The 23209-nt window shown below is 47.1% G+C and overlaps 1 protein-coding gene across 3 annotated transcripts in view; it reads right to left on the bottom strand.

The window, feature by feature from the left end:
• Positions 1-23209, bottom strand: part of SGK2 (serum/glucocorticoid regulated kinase 2) — a 459518-nt gene that overhangs the window by 314583 nt on the left and 121726 nt on the right. For all 3 annotated transcript variants that reach the window (XM_086932250.1, XM_086932253.1, XM_086932252.1), the window contains exon 3: positions 3687-3747. In XM_086932250.1, coding sequence (XP_086788376.1) covers positions 3687-3747 — 61 coding nt within the window. The remainder of the gene's footprint in view (positions 1-3686; positions 3748-23209) is intronic.

The following is a 23209-nucleotide window of genomic DNA, read 5'->3' as shown; positions in this document are numbered from 1 at the left end:
GGGACAGATGGATCAGCCCCGGGTTTTTTCAAAATAGGCACAATAACCGCTGATTTCAAGGAGTTGGGAACTACGCCTTGAGCAAGAGAGCTATTGAGGAGGTGAAGGGGAGGGTCTGGGCAGGTAACAAAGATATGGCGGAGAATGTGGGCCGGGCAGGGGTCAAGGGGAGAACCAGACTTGACCAAAGGCACTAAGGAGGTCAGACATTCTCTAGTGATGGTGGGGAGGGTGAGGAGTTCACCCTTCGGAGGGGGATATTGAGGGTCCACAAAGGAGGGAGAAGGGGGGGGAATGTTGGCCTTGATGGTGGCAATTTTATGAATAAAGTAGTTATTAAGGGAAAGACAGAGTTCTTCGGACGGGGCGGGCTTGAGGGTTGTTCTGTCCGAGAACGCTAGGCTGTGGACGATTGTAAATATCTCCTTAGACTGGTTTTCCGCGGCTAAGATTTTGGAGGAGAAGTATGATGTTTTGGCCTCCAAGATGTCTTTTTTATACTGGGTAAGAATGTTGGTATACTCCAGTTTTAGAGTGAGGCAATAGTTTCTCCTCCATGCCCGTTCTGCGCGACGTACTTTTAGTTTGGTGGCCTTGAGCTCGACGTTAAACCATCGGTTGGCGTCCTTCTCACGTTTGGAGGTGATGCGTTTGAGCGGGGCAACGGAGTCGCGGCCAGAGGAGAGCCATTGATCTATGGCATCCACCTGGGAAAGAGTGGAGAGGCCATGCAGGGAAGGGAGGGAAGAACCGAGAAGGGAGGAAAGACTTTCTGGGTTAACTCGGCCCCACAATCGGACCCAGGTGTTTTTGGGGCGGGGGGGGCTTAGTTGGGGGGTGGATAGGAAGGGAAAAAGAGATCAAATGGTGGTCAGACCATGGGCAAGGTGAGATGGAAAGAGATTCCACCGGGCAGTTCAGGGACCAGATCTGGTCAAGCGTGTGACCTTTGATGTGGGTGGGTGAGTGAACGTAGGATGTAAAGTTAAGGGATTGGAGGGTTTCGGAGAATTCCTTAGAGGACGAACATTCAGCGGGGTCAGATGGCCAGAAATTGAAATCGCCAAGAAGCAGAATAGAGGAGTTATTGATTGTGATAGTGGCTAAGACATCCAAGAAATCAGAGAGAAACTGTAGAGGGGATTGAGGAGGGCGATAGGTGAGAAAGCAGGTCAAAGGAGGAGAGGTGGAGGTGGTGCGAATCACCAAAAATTCGGAGGTCGCAATGTCAGGCAGGGATAGACTTTGGAAAGGTAGGTCGGTGCGTGCGATGACCGCTACACCGCCCCCGGCTTTGCCAGGAGGGCGATCCGCCCTGAGGGCATAGTAAGTGGCCGGTAAGGTGGATAATAGGGCAGGGAGGGAGTCATCGCAGAACCAGGTCTCCATTAGGAAAAGAAGATCTGGGGCATGAAGATCCAACAGGACCGAAAGCTCATGCGCATGGGCGACAGCGGACCGGGTGTTAAGATAAAAAACCGTAAGGGTTTTAGGGGTTGACAAAGAGACGGTGCAGCAAGGCGAGGTGGGGGTGCAAACTGTGGGAGGGGGGATAGAAAGGGAGACGGTGGGGGGGAAGACCAAGGGAGGAGATGCGAGAACGTGTAGAGGCCATAATGGGCCAAGGTCCCTGGAGGCTTCGCAGTTGGTCCGGGGAATAGATGATACGCGGGGCAGAGTGACATGCCCCTAGCCCCGGCCAGGCGCAGACGGGCTTGCCTTAGGCGCGCCTTCGGCGCGCAATCGTCGCGCCCGCTGCGCTCGTCCGCTGCGCTTCCTCCCAAGACACATAATTTATGCAGAATTGTCAGGTCTTTGAAGGGGGCGTGGCCAACCGAGGGGGCGTGTCACGTGGCACACCTCGCCCTCGAGGATGGCGACCCGGATAAGGTGATTCGTTGCAGCGTCAGCGCGCTGTTCAGGGAAGTGCCAGAGAGTGCGAGTATGCTGTGAAGTTAATAACAAAGTATCACACACAAAGATTTAAAAACAAAGTATCCACGCTCCCGGCTTTTCGCCTCAGGAGTCCAGCAGTACCAGGTGGTCTCGTCTGGAGGCCACCACAGCTTGCACCACACAGTACCCCTGGTGTGCTGCCAATGATAGTAACACCACACCTACTAACCATCAAACCTCTACAAGTGTGACATTTCAGACTATTTCAGGCCCCCAAAACTATAAGATGACTTGGGTTGCAGGTAATAGTCATTTTTAATGAGTACTTAATAGTCATTTTTAATGTGTACTGAATTAATAATCAACTGGTGTGGTCATCTCTAAATTTGCCAGACACCACCACCTTGTGGCAGACTTTCACAATCGCCGGTGTTGACAAGTGCCAGCTCAAATTAATCACTGCTTTATCAAACTTAATTTTCTATACAGCTATGAATCCTCTGAGTACTTATCACCGACTGCCATGGTAAGACCCACTGCTTTATATAATTTCACAACTACAAGCACCAGGATGCAGTGAAAAGCTAACAGGTCTCCTTGAGGTGCTCCTATTTAACTTAGGCCAACTTAAGAACCATATCCTTTTAAGTTCTCCTATTTGGAGACTTGCAAACATTGAAAATTGCCTTCAATAGCGCACCAAAAAAATATTAAATAGCCCCAGTGCTCTCTAAACCCTTCACTGAAGAGTGATCAGTGCATTTGTCCATGGGTGCTCGCTCCAGTGTCAGCATCTCTAAGGGAAGACGAAGGTGCTGGGGGCGAAGCATGTACATGACCAAGCAGAAATCACGGGCCAATTTAGGGATGATCTGGGAACCACTAAACTCACTTCATGTAGTGCTCTAAACTCAGAGCTTAAATCAGGCCTATGATTTCAGGTGGTGGGTACTGGCACACATTTTTGGGGGCCTGGATTTATTTTCATCAGACTGTAACCAGGGCCACTGGACTTCTGCAGTAGGTTTGACCAAATGATGCAGCAAGAAAAGGCAAATTATGCAAACTAAAGATGCACATTTTGCGATAGGATTACTCCATAATTTTGTTTTTCCCCATTTTAACACAGTCTAGGCAAAGGTTTCGCCTCATTACTACCAGGTTAACATCCAAATACAGTAATAAGCAACTGAACCATGACCAGCAACTTTTGCATTGGGCCTTCACTTTGCGGCAATACAGGTTATTGAGCATTCAGTAACTTTTGATCCGTTTGAGCTAGAAACGAAAAAATGTGGTTTGAAATCTACAGATTATACAGATGGATTATGTGGCAAAAGCAGCAAATCCTTAATTATGCAGAAAATGATGCGGCCGCATAATCGCATTATTCCAATGGCTCTGGCTGTAACTCACACCAGAAGAGAGAAAGGCAGAAAAAGGTGAAAGAGAAAGGCAGAAAAAGGTGAAAGAGAAAGGTGGTGAAAGAGAAAGAAAAGGATGGGGAAATACAAAAATAAGCTTCACGAGCGAGAAAGAACCAGAAAGTGTAGGGTAGGGGAAGGGAATCCATGATTGGAATCAAGAGTCAGACTAGGCACTCTTGGTATTCTGAATTTACTCCTGCGGTCGGCAGTGCCAGGCTCATTAGAAAGAAGAAAAAAACTTTGGGCCTCTGTGTTTCTTTTCTATTACAATGTATGCCTAACTTGATCACTTAAAAAAGACAGTTTGTTCACATTCAATTTCCAGATTGTTTACCAAACATGACAGAAGGAGAAATCACTCACGTGTCCGTTCTGCACCAACGCCTTAGAGCGCTCCATTCTCAGCAATGTAGCCGCCTCAGCACTGGGAGAGACAGAGAAGGAGAGAGCGTTAACAGGCGAGTGACCCCGTCCCTTCTGGAGGCATGCTGCTGCGTCCCGGCTCCCATGCGCCACGGCCTGCACCGCTCCGACCTTTCCTCTGCTCTGCCTCCCTCCCTCCCCTTCCTGCTGGGCCTCCCTGCCCTACAAACACCTCCCCGGGGAGGCCCGCCTCGGCCCCTTCAGGTCTACAGCCGGCTTTCAAAGTAGAAAGACCTGCTGCCGTTCAGAGCAGTCTTTGTTGCCGTTTCATCCAGCGAGCGCTGGTTCAGGCGGTGCGCCCTGAACGGGCGAGAACAGGTTCAGTGCGCTTTTTGGGAACACGCGCACGTGCCTGTACTGTGCCGGAAGGTGAGTTTATGAACATGTGGGTCGGAAATAAAATGACGGTTTTCACGATCATATGTATGTGTGGTTCAGGTAACACGCTAAAGGTAAGTTTACATGTGTGTCTGTAAGAGGGTGAGGTGTTTCACGGTCATATAATGTAGCTTCCGGTGACGACGAGACGCGTCAACGTATTCATCTCTGTGCACGTATGGCTCCAAAAATGAGAAGACATTTTAACGCATTAAGATGCTTAAGAATTAGTTCGATATCACCCAGACAACTTAAAAAGATGACACGTGCCTGTATTACTGTAACAGGTTGACATCTTCGTATGTGTAGTAGTAATGTGTAACCAGGCATTTATGCGTGTGCTTGTAGCCATGGTGGTGGTGTTGGGATGAATTTCAGAGGAGGGTATGCTGCGATCAATATTAAATCCATCAAATCCTGTTTTTAAAAAAAAATCCAAGTGGTTACACAGCTGTGTAGCAAACGAGCCACACCCTCCCGGTAGGAGATGGGCAGCTAGTGGTGTGTCCAGTGGTGCATTTTGGAGCACATTATCCCCAAGTATAAAACTCAAGCATGGTGGGCTAGGATCCCTACTGTCTTCTACAGAGAACACATTTCCATTGTAATCGCCTTCTTAGAAGGCCTCTAAATTTGCGTCAGTCATGCAGTTTTACTGCATGTGGTGCACAAAAGAGAATGCGTGGAAATCGGATTTCTACACATATTTATCGTTTGCCAAATAAAGTGTTTTTGTTTATTTTGATCCTATTAAAATCTGTGTTTTTATAGCACTTCAGAATTACAAAGAAGAAAAGTTTAGAAAAAAATAACATGCCTCGTTTGAACGTTTCTTGCTGCTGATGCATTTGGAACGTTCTTAACACGTTTTAAAATGGTGTTGTAGAATGCATTGGACATCCTGCAGCCTTTCCTTTCATAATCCCTATACTCCAGCAAGATGATCACTTTACTCACGTTAAAAAATACCCCACAGTGCAATCAAGGAAAGGAAAACAAATCTCCATGAAAAATAAACAACTGTTAATCAGAATACATTGCATAACACTTGACCTCGGTCTTTGAAATCCGCAAATGGAACAAAATGTAAATTTCTTTTTATTGTTCACTCCCTCCCCCCTTCTGAACAGCAATGTTTTCTTGAGGGTGGTGCTGCACCTCCTGTCCTCCAACTTCTGGGCTCTGGTAAAAGGAAGACATGTATATCCTCATATTAGGGAGGCCAACATTCCTGCATTTTACCGGTTCGCCCTACAATTGTTACTCCTGTCCCGCTGCCCCTGCAGAGGAACAGTGGGACGCCCTTTGTCCCGCATGTTGCTTCTCGGACAATTGTAACCCTCTGAAAGGACAAGCAGTTCCCACTCTATCCACCTGAAATGAGTTATAAAAGAGGGACACATTGTGGAGGGGTGGGAGGTGATGCAGCACAGGAGGGCTCCTGGTCAATGCAGGTTTAGAAGCATGTTGAACTACTGAGATGCAAATCCAACCCCTAGGGTGACCAACTGGCATAGGTGAAAATTCAGGATAGTGAGTGTCAAAATTCAGGACAAAGGGTCAAAATTCAGGACAGAAAATTTGGGACAAAAGGTACGTTTTCAGACTCATCAGAGGAGGTCGTACAATAGTGTATAAGTAAGTAAATAGACAACCAACATAAGTACTCGTCAAAATAAGTTTACATTAAGTTGAGAATCGTGCAACTCAACATTTTGGTATTTGCACAGTTTTGAGCAACTGTGCAGGTCTTTTTGTGGTATTTCATATGATATTTTGTTTACAATTTGGGGTTCCTTTGAAGTGTTGTCCCACCGGCACTAGAGGGGATGCAGGGGCCTTCAGCCTTCTTTACACCCCTTCACTAAAGACCTCCCTCAGCACAGATTCCCTCCCTATCAACCTCCCATGGTGCCCCGCATCGCTATATAGACCCTCGCTCATGTGTATGTCATTTATTTTACAGTGCTGTTCAGCCCATTGTAGGGTGTTGAGCGCTTTCTTTAGCTCACACACATTGTTCAGAAACAAGGACTCATAAGTATGTAAATTAATATATATAGGTAATGTTACTTAAGACAAGGAGGGCTACAAGGTGTAGGAGTCACATGGCATCCATACTGGTAGCTACTATATGCAGAGCCACTGGAATTATGCCGCAGGGAGGGCCAAATTATGCTGCAGGGTTGACTAAATTATTTGGCAAGAAAAGAGAATTTATGCAGCTCAATGCTGCAAATTTGGTCATAGTATTACCATATTATTTTCTTATTTTTGCATATTTTAACACTTTCTGGTCATAGGTTGCACCTCATTAGTACCTGTATAACACACAAATATAGTAATATGCAAAGGAAGTTGGCCAGTCAACCTTTACAAAGGGCCTTTGCAATACATCACTGCCTTTTCAGTTATTTTTTAACCATTTGATGTAGCAACTGTTTTTAAATTAGAATCTTCAGATATATTCAGATAATGATGGATTGTGGCACATGCAATAAATCCAAAATCATGCGAAAACTGTTGAAGCCGCACAATTGCATAATTCCAGTGACCCCGAAACAAACTGAGGATACAACACATAACATAATGGTGGTGGTGGTCTTTACAATTATAATACAAATAAATACTTTACTCTGCATGTTACACTTTGTGCTTTACAAGAGATGCATTATGCCTCTATACTTCTTTATGAGTCAAAACCGCGAAACCTCCGATCTCTCCAAGAGATACATTAATCACCATAGTATAGACATTTTTGTTATGGCCCAAAAATTGTAGGAGCGCAAAACACTCAGAAGTCTTTTCCTTTCATCCTGTCGGATATTTCAAAATGTAGCTTAGTCCAGCACGTCTCCTCCACAAAAGTAGCATGCAGTGCCCTAGGCCTATGCAGAGGACGGTACGTCACATGCTGTAACTACACAAGGGCCCATTGCAAGGAAGTAGCCGGAAAAATTAAAGACCCACGCTTTATATGGCACTAAATAAAAGGAGCAAAGTTAGCTATCCTGGTTTTTCCTTTTGAAGTCTGAAAATTGTTCCCCTGATAAAAGTTAGCAAAATTATACGTTTTACAGCAGGATAGAAGCTTGGTCAAAAACCGCATTTACTTATATTGAAGTTTGTCTTTTATTCTTTCCATCTTTTAATTTTCTATCTTTCCTTATGTCCTTCTTTCTATCCACCTCTGTTCTCTACTTACTTTCTTCTTTACATCCATTTATTTTCTTTCCATCGTTCTGTCTGTGCATCCTTTCATTTAGTCTTTAAGTCTCTCTCTATTCTTTAAATTCAGATTTCATTTTCTTTTCATATTTCCATATTCCACATTAACATTCATTTGGGTGGCCACGGAGGCAACCAAGATGGCTGCCTCTGCATGAAGCTCCGCTGGCTGGGCTCCCGTATAAGCATTTAATCATGTGATTATCCACATTTAAACCTACATGACTTTCCGATCCTGCAGCGACCCAGATTTGGCGTCTACTGACACCTGCGCAGTGCCAGAGGACAGCAGGAGAGGGAGAAACGGCGGAGGAGATCGAGGGTCTCTCATCCTCGCGGGAAGAAACGCTGACTGCGCCTGGCCGGACGGTGAGTGCTGCGCCTGTCGTGCCACTGACACGCTCTGCGCCTGCTCGCAGAGCTTGGTTTGCCCTGCCTCTCTCCCCGTTCCTCTCAGTGTCGGGCGGTGCTGCTCCGGGTTCCGGGGACGCGCTAGCGGCTCTCGGGCCTTCGGCGCGGTCCCGGACCTGGGCCTTGCCCATTGGGTCTGGGGGACGGGGCTGGGCGTACTGTGGGCCGCGGGGTGTGTGGGGGCAGCGGCGGGCACCCACCCTACATTGTGGCGGCACCACCCTGGTGCCACGCTGTCCTTTTTCCTGCCGCGACGCCCCAGCCTACATCTGCCCTTCGGTGGCGAACGGGCTGATTTGACTGAAGGCGCTTCCCCGGCCTGAGCAAATGGCTTGCCTTGGCGATCTTCCTGCTATTGACCCATCAGCGCCGACTATATAGGGTCAACAAAGTCCTGGGTAGCCCTTGAGAAGTCTCCTGAGACCGCTTGGGGACGTGTCTGCTGCCCCTCATTGCGGAGCCATTTTGGCATCACGGTCCTATTATTACAGGTGCAGCCATGACCTTTCACTGTCACCAATTGATTTCACAGTGGGGCTATGTGCTATAGGCGAATCCTGACCAGCTACGAGATGGGCCACGAGCAGGAGGGCTGATTTCCTCTACCTTTTTGCTGATGCCAACACGTTATTGTATCGCCTACTACGCGCCAATCGCTGCCTTGACCACTCACTCGACTGCGATAGTGAACTTTCCTTCACTGGTATTTGTTCCTTGTTCTCCGGGGCCCTCGGCCACGTTGCTTTCTAAATGCCTCTCAGCTCCCGTCGACTCCCACCATGGGGAAAAGGGACCCAAACCAACCAAACTCAGCTTTGACAAAGCGTCCCTCCCCAACACTGATGCTCCACCAGGCTCCTCCACGGGCGCTGTGGAATCTGCGGATCGCGACGACACAACCTCCTTGGTCACTGCCATGATGAATGAGATGAGGGCGGGCTTCAAGTCGTTGGACGGCCGGTTTGACAGTTTCAAACAAAAATTGGCAGACATGGGATCTAAGGTCCAGGCCCACGACCGACGGCTGGATGTGGTAGAGTCTAGAGTCTCGGACATTGAGGATAACTCATCGAAATCGCTAAAACGGCTGAAGCGTGCCGAAAATATCCTCAAGGAAGTAGCCATCAAGAATGAGGACCTTGAGGCGCGTAGCAGTCGTAACAATATCCGCATCCTCGGCGTGGCGGAGATGACGTCGACTGGACGGATGGATCTCTTCGTAGAAAAGCTGCTAGTCGACCTGTTTGGCAGAGAGGTGTTCACGCAGGGGGTTGTGGTGGAGCGAGCCCATAGATCTTTGGATCCTAGGCCTTGCCCTGGTCTGCCTCCTTGCCCTATCATTGCCAGACTCATGAATTTTCGTGACCGCAACGCTACCCTTCGAGCCACATGTGAGAAGGGTGAGATCCAGTGGCAGGGCAGCACCTTGTCTTTTTTTCCTGACTTTACCTTTATGGTCCAGGAGGCGCGCTGGAAATATAATGGTGCCAAGGCTGCGCAACGGTACTTGGGCCTCAAATACGGTATGCTATACCCAGCACGACTAAAGGTGGAGGTTGACGGCCGATTCCGCATTTTTTAAACGCTCAGGAGTTTTGCCAGCACTACAAGAAGCAGGGGTCAAGTGCGGCTTCCGCTACTGGTTCGTTTTCTCAGGTCCATGGAGATTCGCAAAACAGCGTAGAACTTTTTACGGAACCTGGGACTGGCTGAAGAATTATTATTGCATATCCTTTTGCCTTTTTCTTGACGTAGCATAATTATGTACATTTGTACATTCTAGGTTTATTCATATTCTGATTTACGGGTATGTCTGACCGGCGTAGTGTTGCTGCCCCCCATGGCGGATGCCTTTGTATCCTTGTTTTTTGGGGGTTTCTTTGAAATTGTCTATTTCCTTCTTACTAGGTCAGTGACATGTATATTGTTGCGTTTTACTGTACAATTGCAATGGGTTGGTCTCTATGGGGTTGATATGAGGCTGGGTGGTGGGTGGGGTTTGATTTGTTCTTTTATATTTGTGATTGTTACATCATTTATCATGTATCCGAGTTGAGATGGAGTGGCACACAGTCCAGACCATTTATGTTATGGTTTACAAGATGGCCAAGTTTGGCCTTCAGCTCTGTACTTCCGGGCTTTCATTGCGCATTTGGCCCCCTCTGACTCATCTTTACTTGCTAAAAGTTGGGGTACCCATCATTTTTTTCTCATTATAGCAGATATGCAAGAGGGGTAGCCATTATTATACACAAGCGAGTGCCATTTGCTTTATCCACCAGTATCGTGGACAAAGAGGGACGTTACCTGATTGTCACATGTACACTTAGGGTAGAAGGTCACTTTGGTGGGGATCTATGGCCCCAATGCCGACACCTTCCTTTTTTCAAGACTTACAAGTGAAGCTCCTCACGCTTGATCCTGGAGGATTGTTGGAGGAGACTTTAACTTATTGATGAATTCGACTAAGGACAGTACTTTCTCCTCCCCGGACGCTAAAACTAGATCACGTTCAATTTTGTTCGATATATGCACACACTTCTCCCTAATTGACATAGAGGCACGGCTGCACCCACAGCTTCCTGATTACACACGCCACTCTGGATTCCACAACACCTGGACCAGAATTGATTACTGGCTCCTTGCCCCTGGGGTCGCTGGTTGGGTCGAGAACCTTCTCACTCTCCCGCGCACGCTATTAGACCACTCTCCAATAATCCTTAAATTGAAGATCCCCAGGTTGGGTGGGTATGAGAGGCAGTGGCGATTTCCCGGTAGAGCATGGACTGACCCGGTTTTCACTGAGGAAATTCGACAGGCCATTGAGGACTATTTTGATTTGAACAATGGGTCTGTGGAGTCTTGGGCGGTTCTTTGGGAGGGGTTCAAGGCAACTATTCGCTGTGGCTGCATCGCCAAACATGTTGGTGCTTTAAGAGATATCCGTTCCACACTGTCTCGCATTGAAAAAGACATTTCTGCACTAGACGGTGAGTTATTACAGAATCCATCGGGGGACTGAGGCCAGATGCTTGTGGTTACTGACGGAGTTTAGGGAGGAAGCAGACAGGGAGCTGCTTTTTCTAACCAAACAGTACACAGCACGACAGTATGGGGAAGGTGACAGACCCAGCAAACTATTGGCGCAGCTACTTCGCCCCCCTTATCATACATCTTATATCACAGAGATTATAGGCCAGCAGGGAGAGGTGCTTCGTTCCACACCAGAAATCTGCAATACCTTTTTATCCTATTACAAGCGCCTCTACATGTCCACTCTAACTGGGGACCGGGGGGACCAGGGTGCCTACCTCAACAAGATCGCTATGGTGTACCTTGAAAAACACATGCAGGAATTTTTAGCCACAACCAAAACTCAGGATAGCATAGTTGAAGGAGTTGAAGGTTTCCTCGACACCAGGCCTTGACTGCTTTTCTGCCGAGTTTTACAAAGCCAACAAAGTGGTCTTAGTTCCGCGATTGGTAGAAGTGTATGTGGAGGCACTTGAGACGGGATGCCTGCCGCCCACGTTCAGAGAGGCAGTCATAATTCTCCTCCCCAAGCCAGGCAGGGACGCCACTTTATGCAGCTCATACAGACCCCTTTCTTTATTAAATCTCGACTACAAGATTTTGGCTAAGGTCATCGCCATTCGGCTCTCCTTGCTGATGGAGTCTATCTTATCCCCAGCACAGTCTGGATTTGTCCCACATCGCTCCACTTCTTTGAACCTGAGGACCCTGTTCTCTGTTTTGCATCGTATGGACCCATCCTCACCGGCTGCCGCAATCCTTCTGGACTCTGAGAAAGCGTTTGATTCCTTAGAATGGCCCTTCTTCCTGTCCATCATGAGAGGCATGGGTATGCCAGAATGCTTTGTTTTTACGGTTGCATTATTGTACACCGCACCCACGGCCAAACTGCGTCTCAACGGCACCGTAACTGAACAGTTTTCCTTGTCACGTGGCACACGTCAGGGGTGCCCCCTGTCCCCACGGCTTTCATCTTGGTGATGGACCCCTTGGTCCGCCACTTTCAGGAAAAACATCTACACCGGGGACTCCAGTTCCGCACTGGTCCTCTTTCGGTATCTCTATACACGGATGACACAATTTTGTATGTCAGAATGCCCCACATCAATCTTGAACCTCTTATTTTTGAAATAACCCGCTTCTGCAAATTTTCTGGTCTCCGCATCAATTGGCACAAATCAATCATTTTTCCGCTTACCCAGAGTACCACGGAGTGGAATTGCCAGTTTCCTCTTGAATGGAGTCACGGCTCAGTCAAAAATCTGGGGGGTTCATGTCCATCTGGATACTGTAGCCATCATTAGACTAAATTATGGTAGCGCAATTGATTTTTTAGAGGGACAGATTGAAAGGCGGATCCACCTCCCTCCGTCTATGGCTGGGAGGATTGCCATAATCAAAATGGTTGTACTTCCTCGTTTTTTATATCTTTTTAATAACATCCCAATTCCCCTCACCAAGATTTTCTTTTCCCAACTTTCCACGGTTCTTCTTAAGGGTTTCCCTCGGGACCCACAAGACATACAGATGATCTCATCTATCTGTTGGGCCTGGGATAGAGTGCGCAGGCTCCTTGGCCTGGACCAACTGTATTCTCCTGCCCTTCCTTTGCCCAATGCATACTGGCTCCCGATTACCAGGGAGGCAGTGGTCAAACACACCCTTGCCAAATTTCACATCCACACTATTGGCGACCTTTTCCCTGAAGGTCACGCTTTTTCTACATCTGAAGATCAACGATTTTCTGATTGCTCATTCATGGACTCCTTTGTTTTGACCAGACTGCGATCCACGATGCGAGCTGTGTTTCCCACATTCCCACTCATCCTGAGGACGCCCCCGCTCTCACACTCCTCATCCAACACCCACTGGGAACGCACCTGGTTTCTAAATTATATAGATTATGCAGCGCCTCACTTCCCACTCTGGACACCAAGGTTCGCACTGGGTCGGAGGAGGATCTGGGAAAGCCCATATCGAACGATCAATGGGCACAGTGCTGCAAAGCTATGAGGGATGTATCTCTAAACAGCAGGCATAAACTCATTCATTTTAAATTCCTCCGTAGACTTTATCATACCCCAGCACTTTCACACAAAATTGACTAGTCGCTCCCATCAGTGTCCCAAATGTAAGGCCCCCTACGCCGACTTCACCCACCTATCTTGGATCTGTCCCCTTTTACATGACTAATGGTCTCAGGTACACCACACCTTCAGCGACATGCTAGGACTGAACCTGATCCCCACCCCAGGAATAGCATTGCTGGGTTATGTTTCCAACTTCCCACGCACTGTTCGTAAGCTTGCAGCATTAGGATTCCTGTTGGCAAAAAGGGAGGTGGCGTTACTCTGGTGTGCTAGACGGCCCCAGAGTCTGAAGTCCTGGCTCAGGAGCATGACTTTTTGCAATATTAACTGCGTGGAATACTCAGCACAGGTCCCTGGGCCGTCCCGCCCTATTGATATTTGGGGGCCAAACCGCTCTTACATTTCTAAGATCACGGCTGATCAGCAGTCTCAGTTGGAGAGTCACATAGTCCCGGTGGGAGTGGGCTGAGATGTTGTGCAGGTTTATAATTATGCATTTATATTTTTTAGTTATTGATGGCCCTTTTAGCAGTCCCCTGGATTATTTTGATTGTTTGGACGTAGCATGTGTGAAGGTGTGCCAATATGATTGTATAGGCCTTTGTTCTTTTATCAGGTTTTTCTTTTTTCACTTCCTCTCTAGTAGCGCCATTTAGTATGATTGTAAAGCTAGTGATAAACGAAACGATTTTCAGTGCCTTAGCACCATGATGTATTTTGATATGTGGTATGTGTGCTACCTCTCCTCTTTCGATAGTGTTCATATGCTATAATATGTAACTCATGATGCATCCTTGGCTTATTATTTGGAAAATGATAAATAAAGTTTATTTGAAAAAAACATTCATTTATGTTCCACTTCTTCCATTTGATCATCCTCTTATTCTTCCAATGTTAAATCTAAATCTTTCTTTCCAGCTTTCTTTCATTATTTGTATTCTATTCTTCCTTTGCTTTCTCCCTCTATTTGCCATGTGCTTTTTTTGATTCACCATTTTCATAATTTCTCATTCTGTCGCCGCTTTTGGCTACTTCGGCACCCTCTGCACCCCCCCCCCCCCCCCACACACACACACACACTCTCTCAAGCTGCATCACAGTGATTATTTGTGTTCCACTTTTTCCATTTGATCATCCTCTTGTCCTCCCTTCCAATGTTAAATCTACATTTTTCTCTCCAGCTTTCTTTCATTATTTGCTTTCTATTCTTGCTTCGCTTCTTCCCTCTATTTGCCTTGTGCTTTTTTTTGATTTACCATTATCATAATTTCTCATTCTGTGGCCATCATTTGGCTACTTCAGCACCCTCTGTCATTCGGCACCCCCCACACACACACACACACACACACTCTCTCTCTCAAGCGGCATCACAGTGATTATTCTTGTTTTATTTACTTGTTTGTTATTCTGTTCTGTGCTGATCTGTGAGTCACAGATCAAAGGATGGGACATGAAACACTTATCTGACACCTTCTCCCCCCCCAGTGCTTCCCTACACCTTTGGCCCCTTGTCATTCTTTAGGTGATAATCAGCCACATCAGAATGACAATGGGCCCGTACAAAGACTGAGCGAGGTCGGGGAGGAGATGCTGCAGCCTCAGAAGTGCGAACTGGCACAGCTTGCTGCCACCAAAATTACGGACAAAAGGCGTCCGCAAAAGAAATGCTCACGGACAACAGACAAGGGGCCTAAATAACGGGCAGTCCATGAAATTTATGGACGGTTGGTCACCCTACCAGCCACCTGCCAATAAACAACACTGAATGCAGGGCACAAGTCCTAAACAAGCATTGGCATAGCCAATAGGTCTCGCCTTTGGGATGTTATAAGAGATTAAAAAGACATGTAGATACCTGTCCTCAAAGGTGTTGTTTCTAAAGGCCCCTGCATCTTGCCGTTTTCATCTTGAGCCAGGAATCAGAGCAGAGGGGGGAGGCCGGTGTTTGACGGGTCAACCTTTCTGAACACTTTTCTGGCTTTCCTGGAGAGAGCAGCACTTCAGAAGTCGGCCGGAGTGCGCCATCAAAGCTGCCCCATTCTCCCACGGACACAGCTAATAGCCGTCTGTTGTGCAAGCAGTAATCAGTAACATGAATAACATATGTAGGCCACAGTACAAACCCCATAGGTTACAACTAGATCAAGCAGAAACTATTTGTAACTCATCAATTGGAATTTCTCCGGCCAGATTTGCCATCAGACAAATCTGATGGTCCTGAACCCAGGACCAGAGACGCAGAGCCTCTCTGCAAAGACAATGCGACCCTACGTCTCCCTGTTTGTTGACATACCACACCGAAGCTGTGTTGTCCATTAGAACTTGAACCGACTGACCGCGAAGGGAAGGGAGGAAGGCCTTGAGCGCCAAACGTATCGACCGTAATTCCAGAAGGTTGACGTGAAGCAACCTTTCCTCTGGATACCAAAGACCTTTGATCTCCAGATCCCCCAGATGAACACCTCACCCTAGAGTGGATGCATCCGTTATCACTGTGGCCACCAATGGAGGGAGATGGAAGGGCTTTCCCAGAGTCAGATTGCCCTCCACGCTCCACCAAGACAGATCCGCAGCAGCTTCTCTGGAGATCCTCACAGACTCCCTGAGATCTCCTTTGTGCTGATACCACTGCCTGCGGAGGCACCATTGGAGCGCCCTCATGTGCCAGCGTGCATGGTTGACCAACAGAATGCAGGAAGCAAACAGACCGAGCAGACGAAAGACCTTCAGGACTGGAACGACCGCTCCATTGTAAAACAAGGGAATGATTTCCTGAATATCGAGAATCCATTGAGGAGGAGGGAATGCTCGACAGACAGTAGTGTCCAGTACCGCCCCTCTAAACAGGTTGCGCTGTGAGGGCACCAGGTGAGACTTGGGTACATTTATCGAAAAACCCAACTTGTACAACAGCTGGGTTGTCACCTACAGATGGTGACACACCTTCTCTGGAGACCCTGCTTTGATCAGCCAGTCGTCCAGATAGGGGAAAACTGGAATCCCCATCTTCTGAGATGGGCTGCCACCACTGCCATCACCTTGGTGAAGACTCGAGGTGCAGTAGTAAGTCCAAACGGGAGGACCGCAAACTGATAATGTTGCGACCCCCACCGTGAAACGGAGATACTTCCTGTGCGACTTCAGGATTGGAATGTGAAAATACGCGTCCTGCAAGTCGATCGACACCATCCAGTCCTCTTGCTGCAGCGCTTGAAGAACCTGCGCTAGGGTGAGCATCTTGAACTTTTCTTGCTTCAGAAAAAGGTTCAAGATCCTGAGATTTAGGATTGGACGTAGCCTACCATTCTTCTTGGGTATGGAGTAGCATCCCTGACCCCTTTCCTGCTCTGGAACCACCTCTATTGCACCTTTTTTTAACAAGGTTAGAACTTCCTCCTGCAGGAGAAGATGGTCCTCTGAGCAAGTTCCTTGGCAAGGAGGGTAATTTGGAGGGAATTCCCGAAATGGAAGAGCATACCCATTTTCTACAAGATTGAGAACCCAACGGTCTGAAGTGACCAATTCCCAATCTTGTAGAAAATGAGTAAGCCGACCCCCCACAGGACCAGCATGATCCAGAATGTGGGATCTAGGGCTGCTTTGCTGTGGTAAGAGGGGGAGAGGGTGGAGGAGGAGGAGGGCTGACGACCTTGTGGGCGACCTCTGTTCCTGCCCCTATAAGTCTTATATAGGGTGTTCTGCTGCTGCTACTGCTGAGGCTGTCTGTATGTCCAAAAGGACGACCTTCCAAAGCCCCTGAACTTCCTATAAGAAGAATCCCTAGACTGAGTCTGCAGACCCAGGCACTTGGCTGTAGGCTTGCTTTTTTTAAAAATCTTTCCAAAGGTGCATCTGCCTTTCCCCCCAAAAGTACAGAACCATCAAATGGGAGGTCCAAAGAGTTGCCTGGACATCCTGAGAAAATTATGATGACTTAAGCCAGGCACTCCTAGATGCAACCACAGACCCCAATACACCACAGACCCCATTATCCTGTCTACAGAGTCCGCTGTATTAAGGTCATTCTGAATCACTTGTTTTGCAGCCGCCTGAGTGTCAGACAAAACCTCATCAAAGTTATTTCTGTCATCCTCCGATAACTTAGGGGCTAGTTGTTTAGCAGAATCCAACAAGGCATGGGTGTATCTGCCCAAAAGCAAGTGGCATTGGTGGACTTAAGAGCCATAGAAGATGATGAAAACACCTTTTTAGCAGTCTGATCCAGCCTCTTAGACTCTCTGTCAACTAGAGTCTGTGGAAAAGCCCCAGCCAATCTCTTTGAGCAGGCAGGTTGAATAACGAAGCTCTCAGGAGCAGGATGAGAGGTTAAAAACTCAGGATCTCCTGGAGCCGTCCTATAATCTTCTGGCAACTGACCTTGAAACTGCAGGAGCCGAAAAGGGTTTTTGCCAAACTTCCAAAATTGGCTCAGTAATAGCCTCATTAAATGGAAGCAAAGGTACAATTATTGCAGAAGGAGAGTGAAGTACTTCTGTCAGGATGTTAGACTTAAATTCCGTTGTCCGGAGTTGCAAATCTAAAAGATCAGCCGCCTTACGGATCACAGTGTGGTAAAAAACCACATCTTTGGAGGGAACCTCTGAAGGAGTAGAGAGTTGCCATTCTGGTGATAACTCCAAACCACTTGCCTGTCTTAGGTCTTCAAAAAAGTTTTCTGACTCTTGAAGTTCTCCTTCTTCCATCTAATCCTCCCTATAATGTTGCTCTTCCAGCAATCTCTGTGCCTCCCTTCTAGACCTTATCTTCGGGGCCAACGGAGTCGCACACGGATCCAATGGAGTCGTGACCGGTGTCGAACCCGGATCCAAGGGCACATTCAAAGTTGACCGAGGTCAAACTGACGGCACCGGAGATGGAGGGATCGAAGTCGGAGTTGATGTTCTCGGCGCCGGGAAATGCCAAGGAGCCGCAGGCATAAATGGCATGAAGGGAGCTGGAGCATACGCTTGAAGTACTCCCAAATTGAATGCCATGGGACCCGAAGGTGCTCCAGAGGAGTACATTGCCCTCGCAAAGACACTGTACATCGCATTAAGGTAATGCGTCGGGTCTTGCCCTGGACCAGGAAAAGGAGGGTACTCGCCTGGAAAACGCTCAGGCACAGGTGTCACCAGACACGGGCATGCCGGCGCCGACGGTGGATCCACTGGAGTCGATGGCCTTTCAGGCTCTGGAACCTCTTCTACCGGAGCTGAAGAAAGCCCCGGAGAAGGTAAAGGACTCTGCGCCGGTGAAGCCACAGGAGAAGATACTCTTACCGGGGAAGGTTAAGGAGATACATAGTCTTTTCGATGTCGATGAGCCTTCGAAACAGACGACTAAGCCTCCTCCTTATCCGGACGGCGTCGAGAACCATGCTCCTTTTTCTAATGTTTCTTGGCTCTTGATGCATGGCCCGACGTCGACTTCGAGCCCGATCTCGACCTCAATTTAGTCTTCGATCTCCTCCGGCCTCTCTTTTCTTTACGCATTTTAGCCATAAACAGCTTGGCATCTCTTTCTTTCAGAGCCTTCAGGTTCATCTTCCTGCAGGAAGGACGCTCCTCGACATCATGGTCCGATGACAAACACCATACGCAATCGTCGTGAGGATCTGTTATGGACATTTGTTCACCGCACTCCCTGCAAGGCTTGAATCCTGATTTTCTCGACATCCTTGAAGAGAGTCAACGATAGAACAGGATACAAACTGGAAAACACAAAGTAACAATCTACGGAGAGTCCCAAAAACTATTGGAGTCGATGGCGCGGAAAAAAGTGAACTGACGTCATCACGCAGGCGAGGCTCTCTTATGGCTCCAGTGACGTCAGCGAGGTCACGAACAGAGTCGTGCCTCTGTGACGTCGTTCAAGTCCTCGTCGGCGTGGAGAGCTACAAAAGTTTTCGAATGATGCTGGCGCAGGGGATATTCAAAAGGTGAGGAATCCACTGGCAGATGTATCCATCAGAAAGTATGTTCTGTGTTGTGACCAAAGATGGCACAGATGCCAGCAGAGTGGTATTGGGGGGTCGGGTAAGCAGAAGGGAAACAAAACATGTACATAGTGTTCACAGTGGGCCAGTTATTTTGAGATTTTCATTCCTAACTTCCCTCCAAATTAAGCGCCTAGTATCTAGAAAAATCATACATTTGACAAAACTGTGTATGCTGAATCTAAGCCGCTATCCCTCTCCACACCCCTGGGTGAGCCTTCTTTACTTGCCATTGTTAGCTTTGGTGAGTCATGTGTACAAAGGAAGCACCTTGATTATTGAATTGGAATGAAATGGAATCATAGGCCTCACAATGCCGCTGTGCCTTTAGTTTCTTATTTGTAAACATTAAGAGTGCTTAGAAGCAGGGATCAAACCTAGGATCAACACCGGCTTCCCTTCTTGAGTGATCCTAGTAAATTGTTTCATTGCACTTTGCGTCGCTTTTTTTCATTATCGCATATGGGGGCACCATGAAGTAGTTCAGGATTTGTGCAGTACAAAATCTCGTGCTTGATTTAATAAACTATTATGTTACATGTATAATAACCTAGGCAACATCGAGGGTGCACGACAACTCTCTTGGCTCATAACGGCATTGTTATCAGGGTGGGGAAGGCATGAAAGTAAACTATCACAAAAAATATTTAAAAACATGCCTTTAAATGCAGTGATATACACTTTGTCTAATTTTGAAGAGCCTTTATCATATTTTTGCATGTTTGTTGCGCAATGCTTTTAAAATTAATGTATTCCTAAAGAGAAGTGGTTCAGGCCACCTTCTTTGCTTCTTTTCCTTTTACTTCAGGTAATGTGTAAATAAATACTTATGGTTTATAGCTTTCTGAATGACACTGTTAGGTCAAACAGCAGCCCAGGGGGCCGCGTCTAAAGGTCATGAGGGCCACATGCGGCCCCCAGGCCGTTCTTTGAATATCCCTAGTCTAAAAGAAAAAAATAATTAAGCAATGCTATCCTTAAGGATGCCTTATTAGGCAACATAAGTTGCCTTTTCTTGCACATAATTTATTCAATCTTGCTACCTAATTTGGAACTCCCAACGCATATTTCCATTGGTCCTGACAGAGTACAAGGAGAGTATATTAAAATAGTAGACCCAAGACTGCAGCACACTGCTACTTGCTACAAAAGCTGGAACTTTACATCAAAGCATTTTGGTCAATATACCAGGTAATATACAATCTAATTTTTTTTAACTAAATGCTTACTAGAAACTTTTACATTAATTCGAAATACATCTGATCTTTCCAAAAAGGAACCAGAGGAATAAGTTTAAAAAGCAATTGCTGAAAGACACACACAAGTTGGCCAAATGGGAAGCAGGGATAAAAAAAATACATGTTTCCTTGTTCTAAGTTTCAAAACAGTTTAATAGACTGCCGTTGGGGTGCCAGTTATTCTGATGTCATGGCCAAGGGGCTGCTCTTTCCAGGGAAAAGGCAGAGTGTTGGGTGCCCTGCTCATATTTAGAATGCAGTATTTATTTCCAGTATAGATGGCTAAATTGGTAAGGATGAGCTTAGATATCAAGTATCCTAGTTCCGTTGCTAAAGTGTGACCACCGAACCAGATCCTATGGTAGTAGGTGGTTACTGTGCAGTAGGAATGGTAAATATTGATAACTGCAATTGGTATTTCAAATCTGAAGACTATTTCACTCCATTTGGATACTGCAATTGATCATTTTCTGAAGTTGTCTTTGGCAAGATGCAATAGCGAGCAAGCAAGGCTTAATACAGGAGAAGGCAAAGGAATTAGAAATCAAATATAGTACAAATAGAATTCACACTCCAACTCAATATCCGGCCACATTATGGCTTTTACAATGGCATATATAGCGAATGGGATTTAGAATAAAATCCCAATAATGCTCTACAGGACTTAAAGTCTCCCAGTCCAAAACAAACGTCTTCTGATGTCTAGGTGCTTGCAAAGTGTCTCCACATGCAAAGTGATAATGGAAAATGTGCCACTCTACTTCTTGTGTGTTTGACTCTAATAACTGAGCATGTAGGTAGAATATATGTACCGTAAACACACAAACAAAGGGTCTTTAGGCAAGAGACAGATGGACAACAAAACTGCATTCTGGAAGGATATTTCGAACAAAGTGATGTTTAACCATCCCTATGGTCACTTTTGAAGCCTTAGGACTTTTTTACTTCTTATGTGTGTTTGTTACTGGCGGCTTTAGCAGGGTAGGGTCAATTGATGATTACCTCAGTCCATCACACTTTTTAGGTCTCGGCTAGAATCGCGCGAAGCGCGTTCTCGCCAGAGAACCATTGTCGTCGGCTCAGCCGACAAAGGGAGACAAGAGCTGGCCACGCGCCCAGCATTGTGAATGGGAGAGGGAGCGACAAGAGCTGGTCGCGCGCGTGAGATGTGCACGCTCACAGCGACGGCGTCTCCGCCACGCGCCAAAGACTGCTCTCTTCCTCAGCAGCCTTTGCCTGGCTACATCTCCCGCACCTGATGTGCCGCACCGGGACGGTGGCGCGAGGCAGCTCTTCAAAGCCGCTGCCGAGCGCGTTACCACAGCCCGTTCGGCGGAGCTAGGAGGGACGCCGCAGGCAGCAACGCGTTAATGGGTGAGCAGGCACAGCCGTGTGTGTGTTCGTCAGGATTTGGTGGCTGTAAAGATGATGCTGTTTGCCACTACGTGACTTTTCTTGACCCCCCCCCCCCTCCTCGAAATTGCTGCATGCATGGGGCTGCGCTAGGAGCGAAACAAAGGCACGTGCGCGGCGTTACAACTCGTCCGAGCAGTGCATAGGCGCGCTTTGCTTTTGTTTGGAGCGCCCCACCATGCTGGAATTGAACGTGTGGGTCTGGCACCAGCAGCACCTTTGTAATGAGCAGCCATGGCGGGAAATAATTAAAGGCGGAGGATAATTAGGCCGCTTTTGGTCAGAACGTTTTAATTAGAGGGAGTCTGCAGCGCGGTGTCTCCAACTCCGTGGACTGTCTCGCAGCTCGTCGCAGTTGTGAAGTAGAGCTGTGGCAGCCAGGAACCAGCTATGTGCGTGGATGCTTCCAGCTTGAAGCTTGAAACTTTACCGCATGTGGGCACGCTGCTCTCGCCTCTCCCGGCGGGGCTGAGCTGCTCTGGTCAAACTGCAGTCGGTACTGGGCGTCTCACTCTGTCCTCCAGTTGATGAAACTCTAGCGATTGTTTCTGTTTTTCATAACAGGTGTGTACGTGCTTTTTTTACTCCATTCCTCAAAAACCCTACCGAGACGCGTATAACAAAGTTTCTCCAGGGAAAGAGCACAGTGTTGTTTAAAGTGGCAGGCCCCAAGAAGCAGTAGTTAATTTGCACTGCTGACTATTTCTAACAAGTTTAAAAAGAGAATCTTTGCTGATAAATCCCTTAATGGCATTTTAAAAAACCCATTTCCTATACTGGCATAATGTCCCTGGCATCAGGTTTAGACAATAATTAATGTTAATGTGCTCTTATTGAAGCCAACCAATCCCTGTAGAGGTTCTAAATGAGCCGTAATAAATAGTTATTTCTGGACTTGGTAGCTGCAGCATAAATCTTTGGTCATCTACATTACTCCTTGAGAGTTCCTTCCAATGACGTTGGATCTGTACAACCCATTTGTGACCGGCCAACTGGTGACTAGTGGACAATCCAGGTGGCCAAACACTAGCTATGATTGCATTCTGATTAATGAAGTGAGAGGGGTCTCCACAGTTGGAGGACAGAACACAGTGAACCAGTTTGCATTAAATCTTTAATTTATATTGCATTGCTGTAATTAAACTAAGTAATAGACCCCCCAGAAGGATACCATGAGCCTGGTGTATCGAAGGGGGTTTGTTATTCTGTCTTATGAGTACACAAGGTCCTATGTCCTCTACACACTGTCCCTGTATGTACAGTCCAGGAATGTGGTGCTACATAGACATGACCGGAAATCACAGTAATGATTGCGGACCTTTTTTGATAATCGGAAGACATCAAATCCCATTGTTTTCATTCTCACAAGTTCGCATTCCTGCACTTACTTGTTATGTTCGGACAGACTGATTTGTGATATCAGGTATGAAGCATTATCTCTGTGTTCCTCTTAGGGTATGTATCAAATTGATCTCCGATGAGCAACAACAATCGGAATCACTTGCACTACTGCACACTGCACACTGCGCCACTGCATGCACCTCTCCTTTTATTTAAAAGCATTCCCAGCTCGAGGCACACATACACGCCTGTGTTGTGTGTGCCTCCCGGGGTACATGCGCTCTAATTCTATGGAGTCTCAAGGCAAGAACGGCATGTCCTGTGCCCTGCCCCAGC

This window comes from Lissotriton vulgaris, chromosome 7 (assembly GCF_964263255.1).
Source record: "Lissotriton vulgaris chromosome 7, aLisVul1.2, whole genome shotgun sequence".
In the NCBI taxonomy this organism is placed as follows: Eukaryota; Metazoa; Chordata; class Amphibia; order Caudata; family Salamandridae; genus Lissotriton; species Lissotriton vulgaris.
Note: the sequence above shows the minus strand (reverse complement) of the source record. Positions and strands in the feature narration are given on the sequence as shown.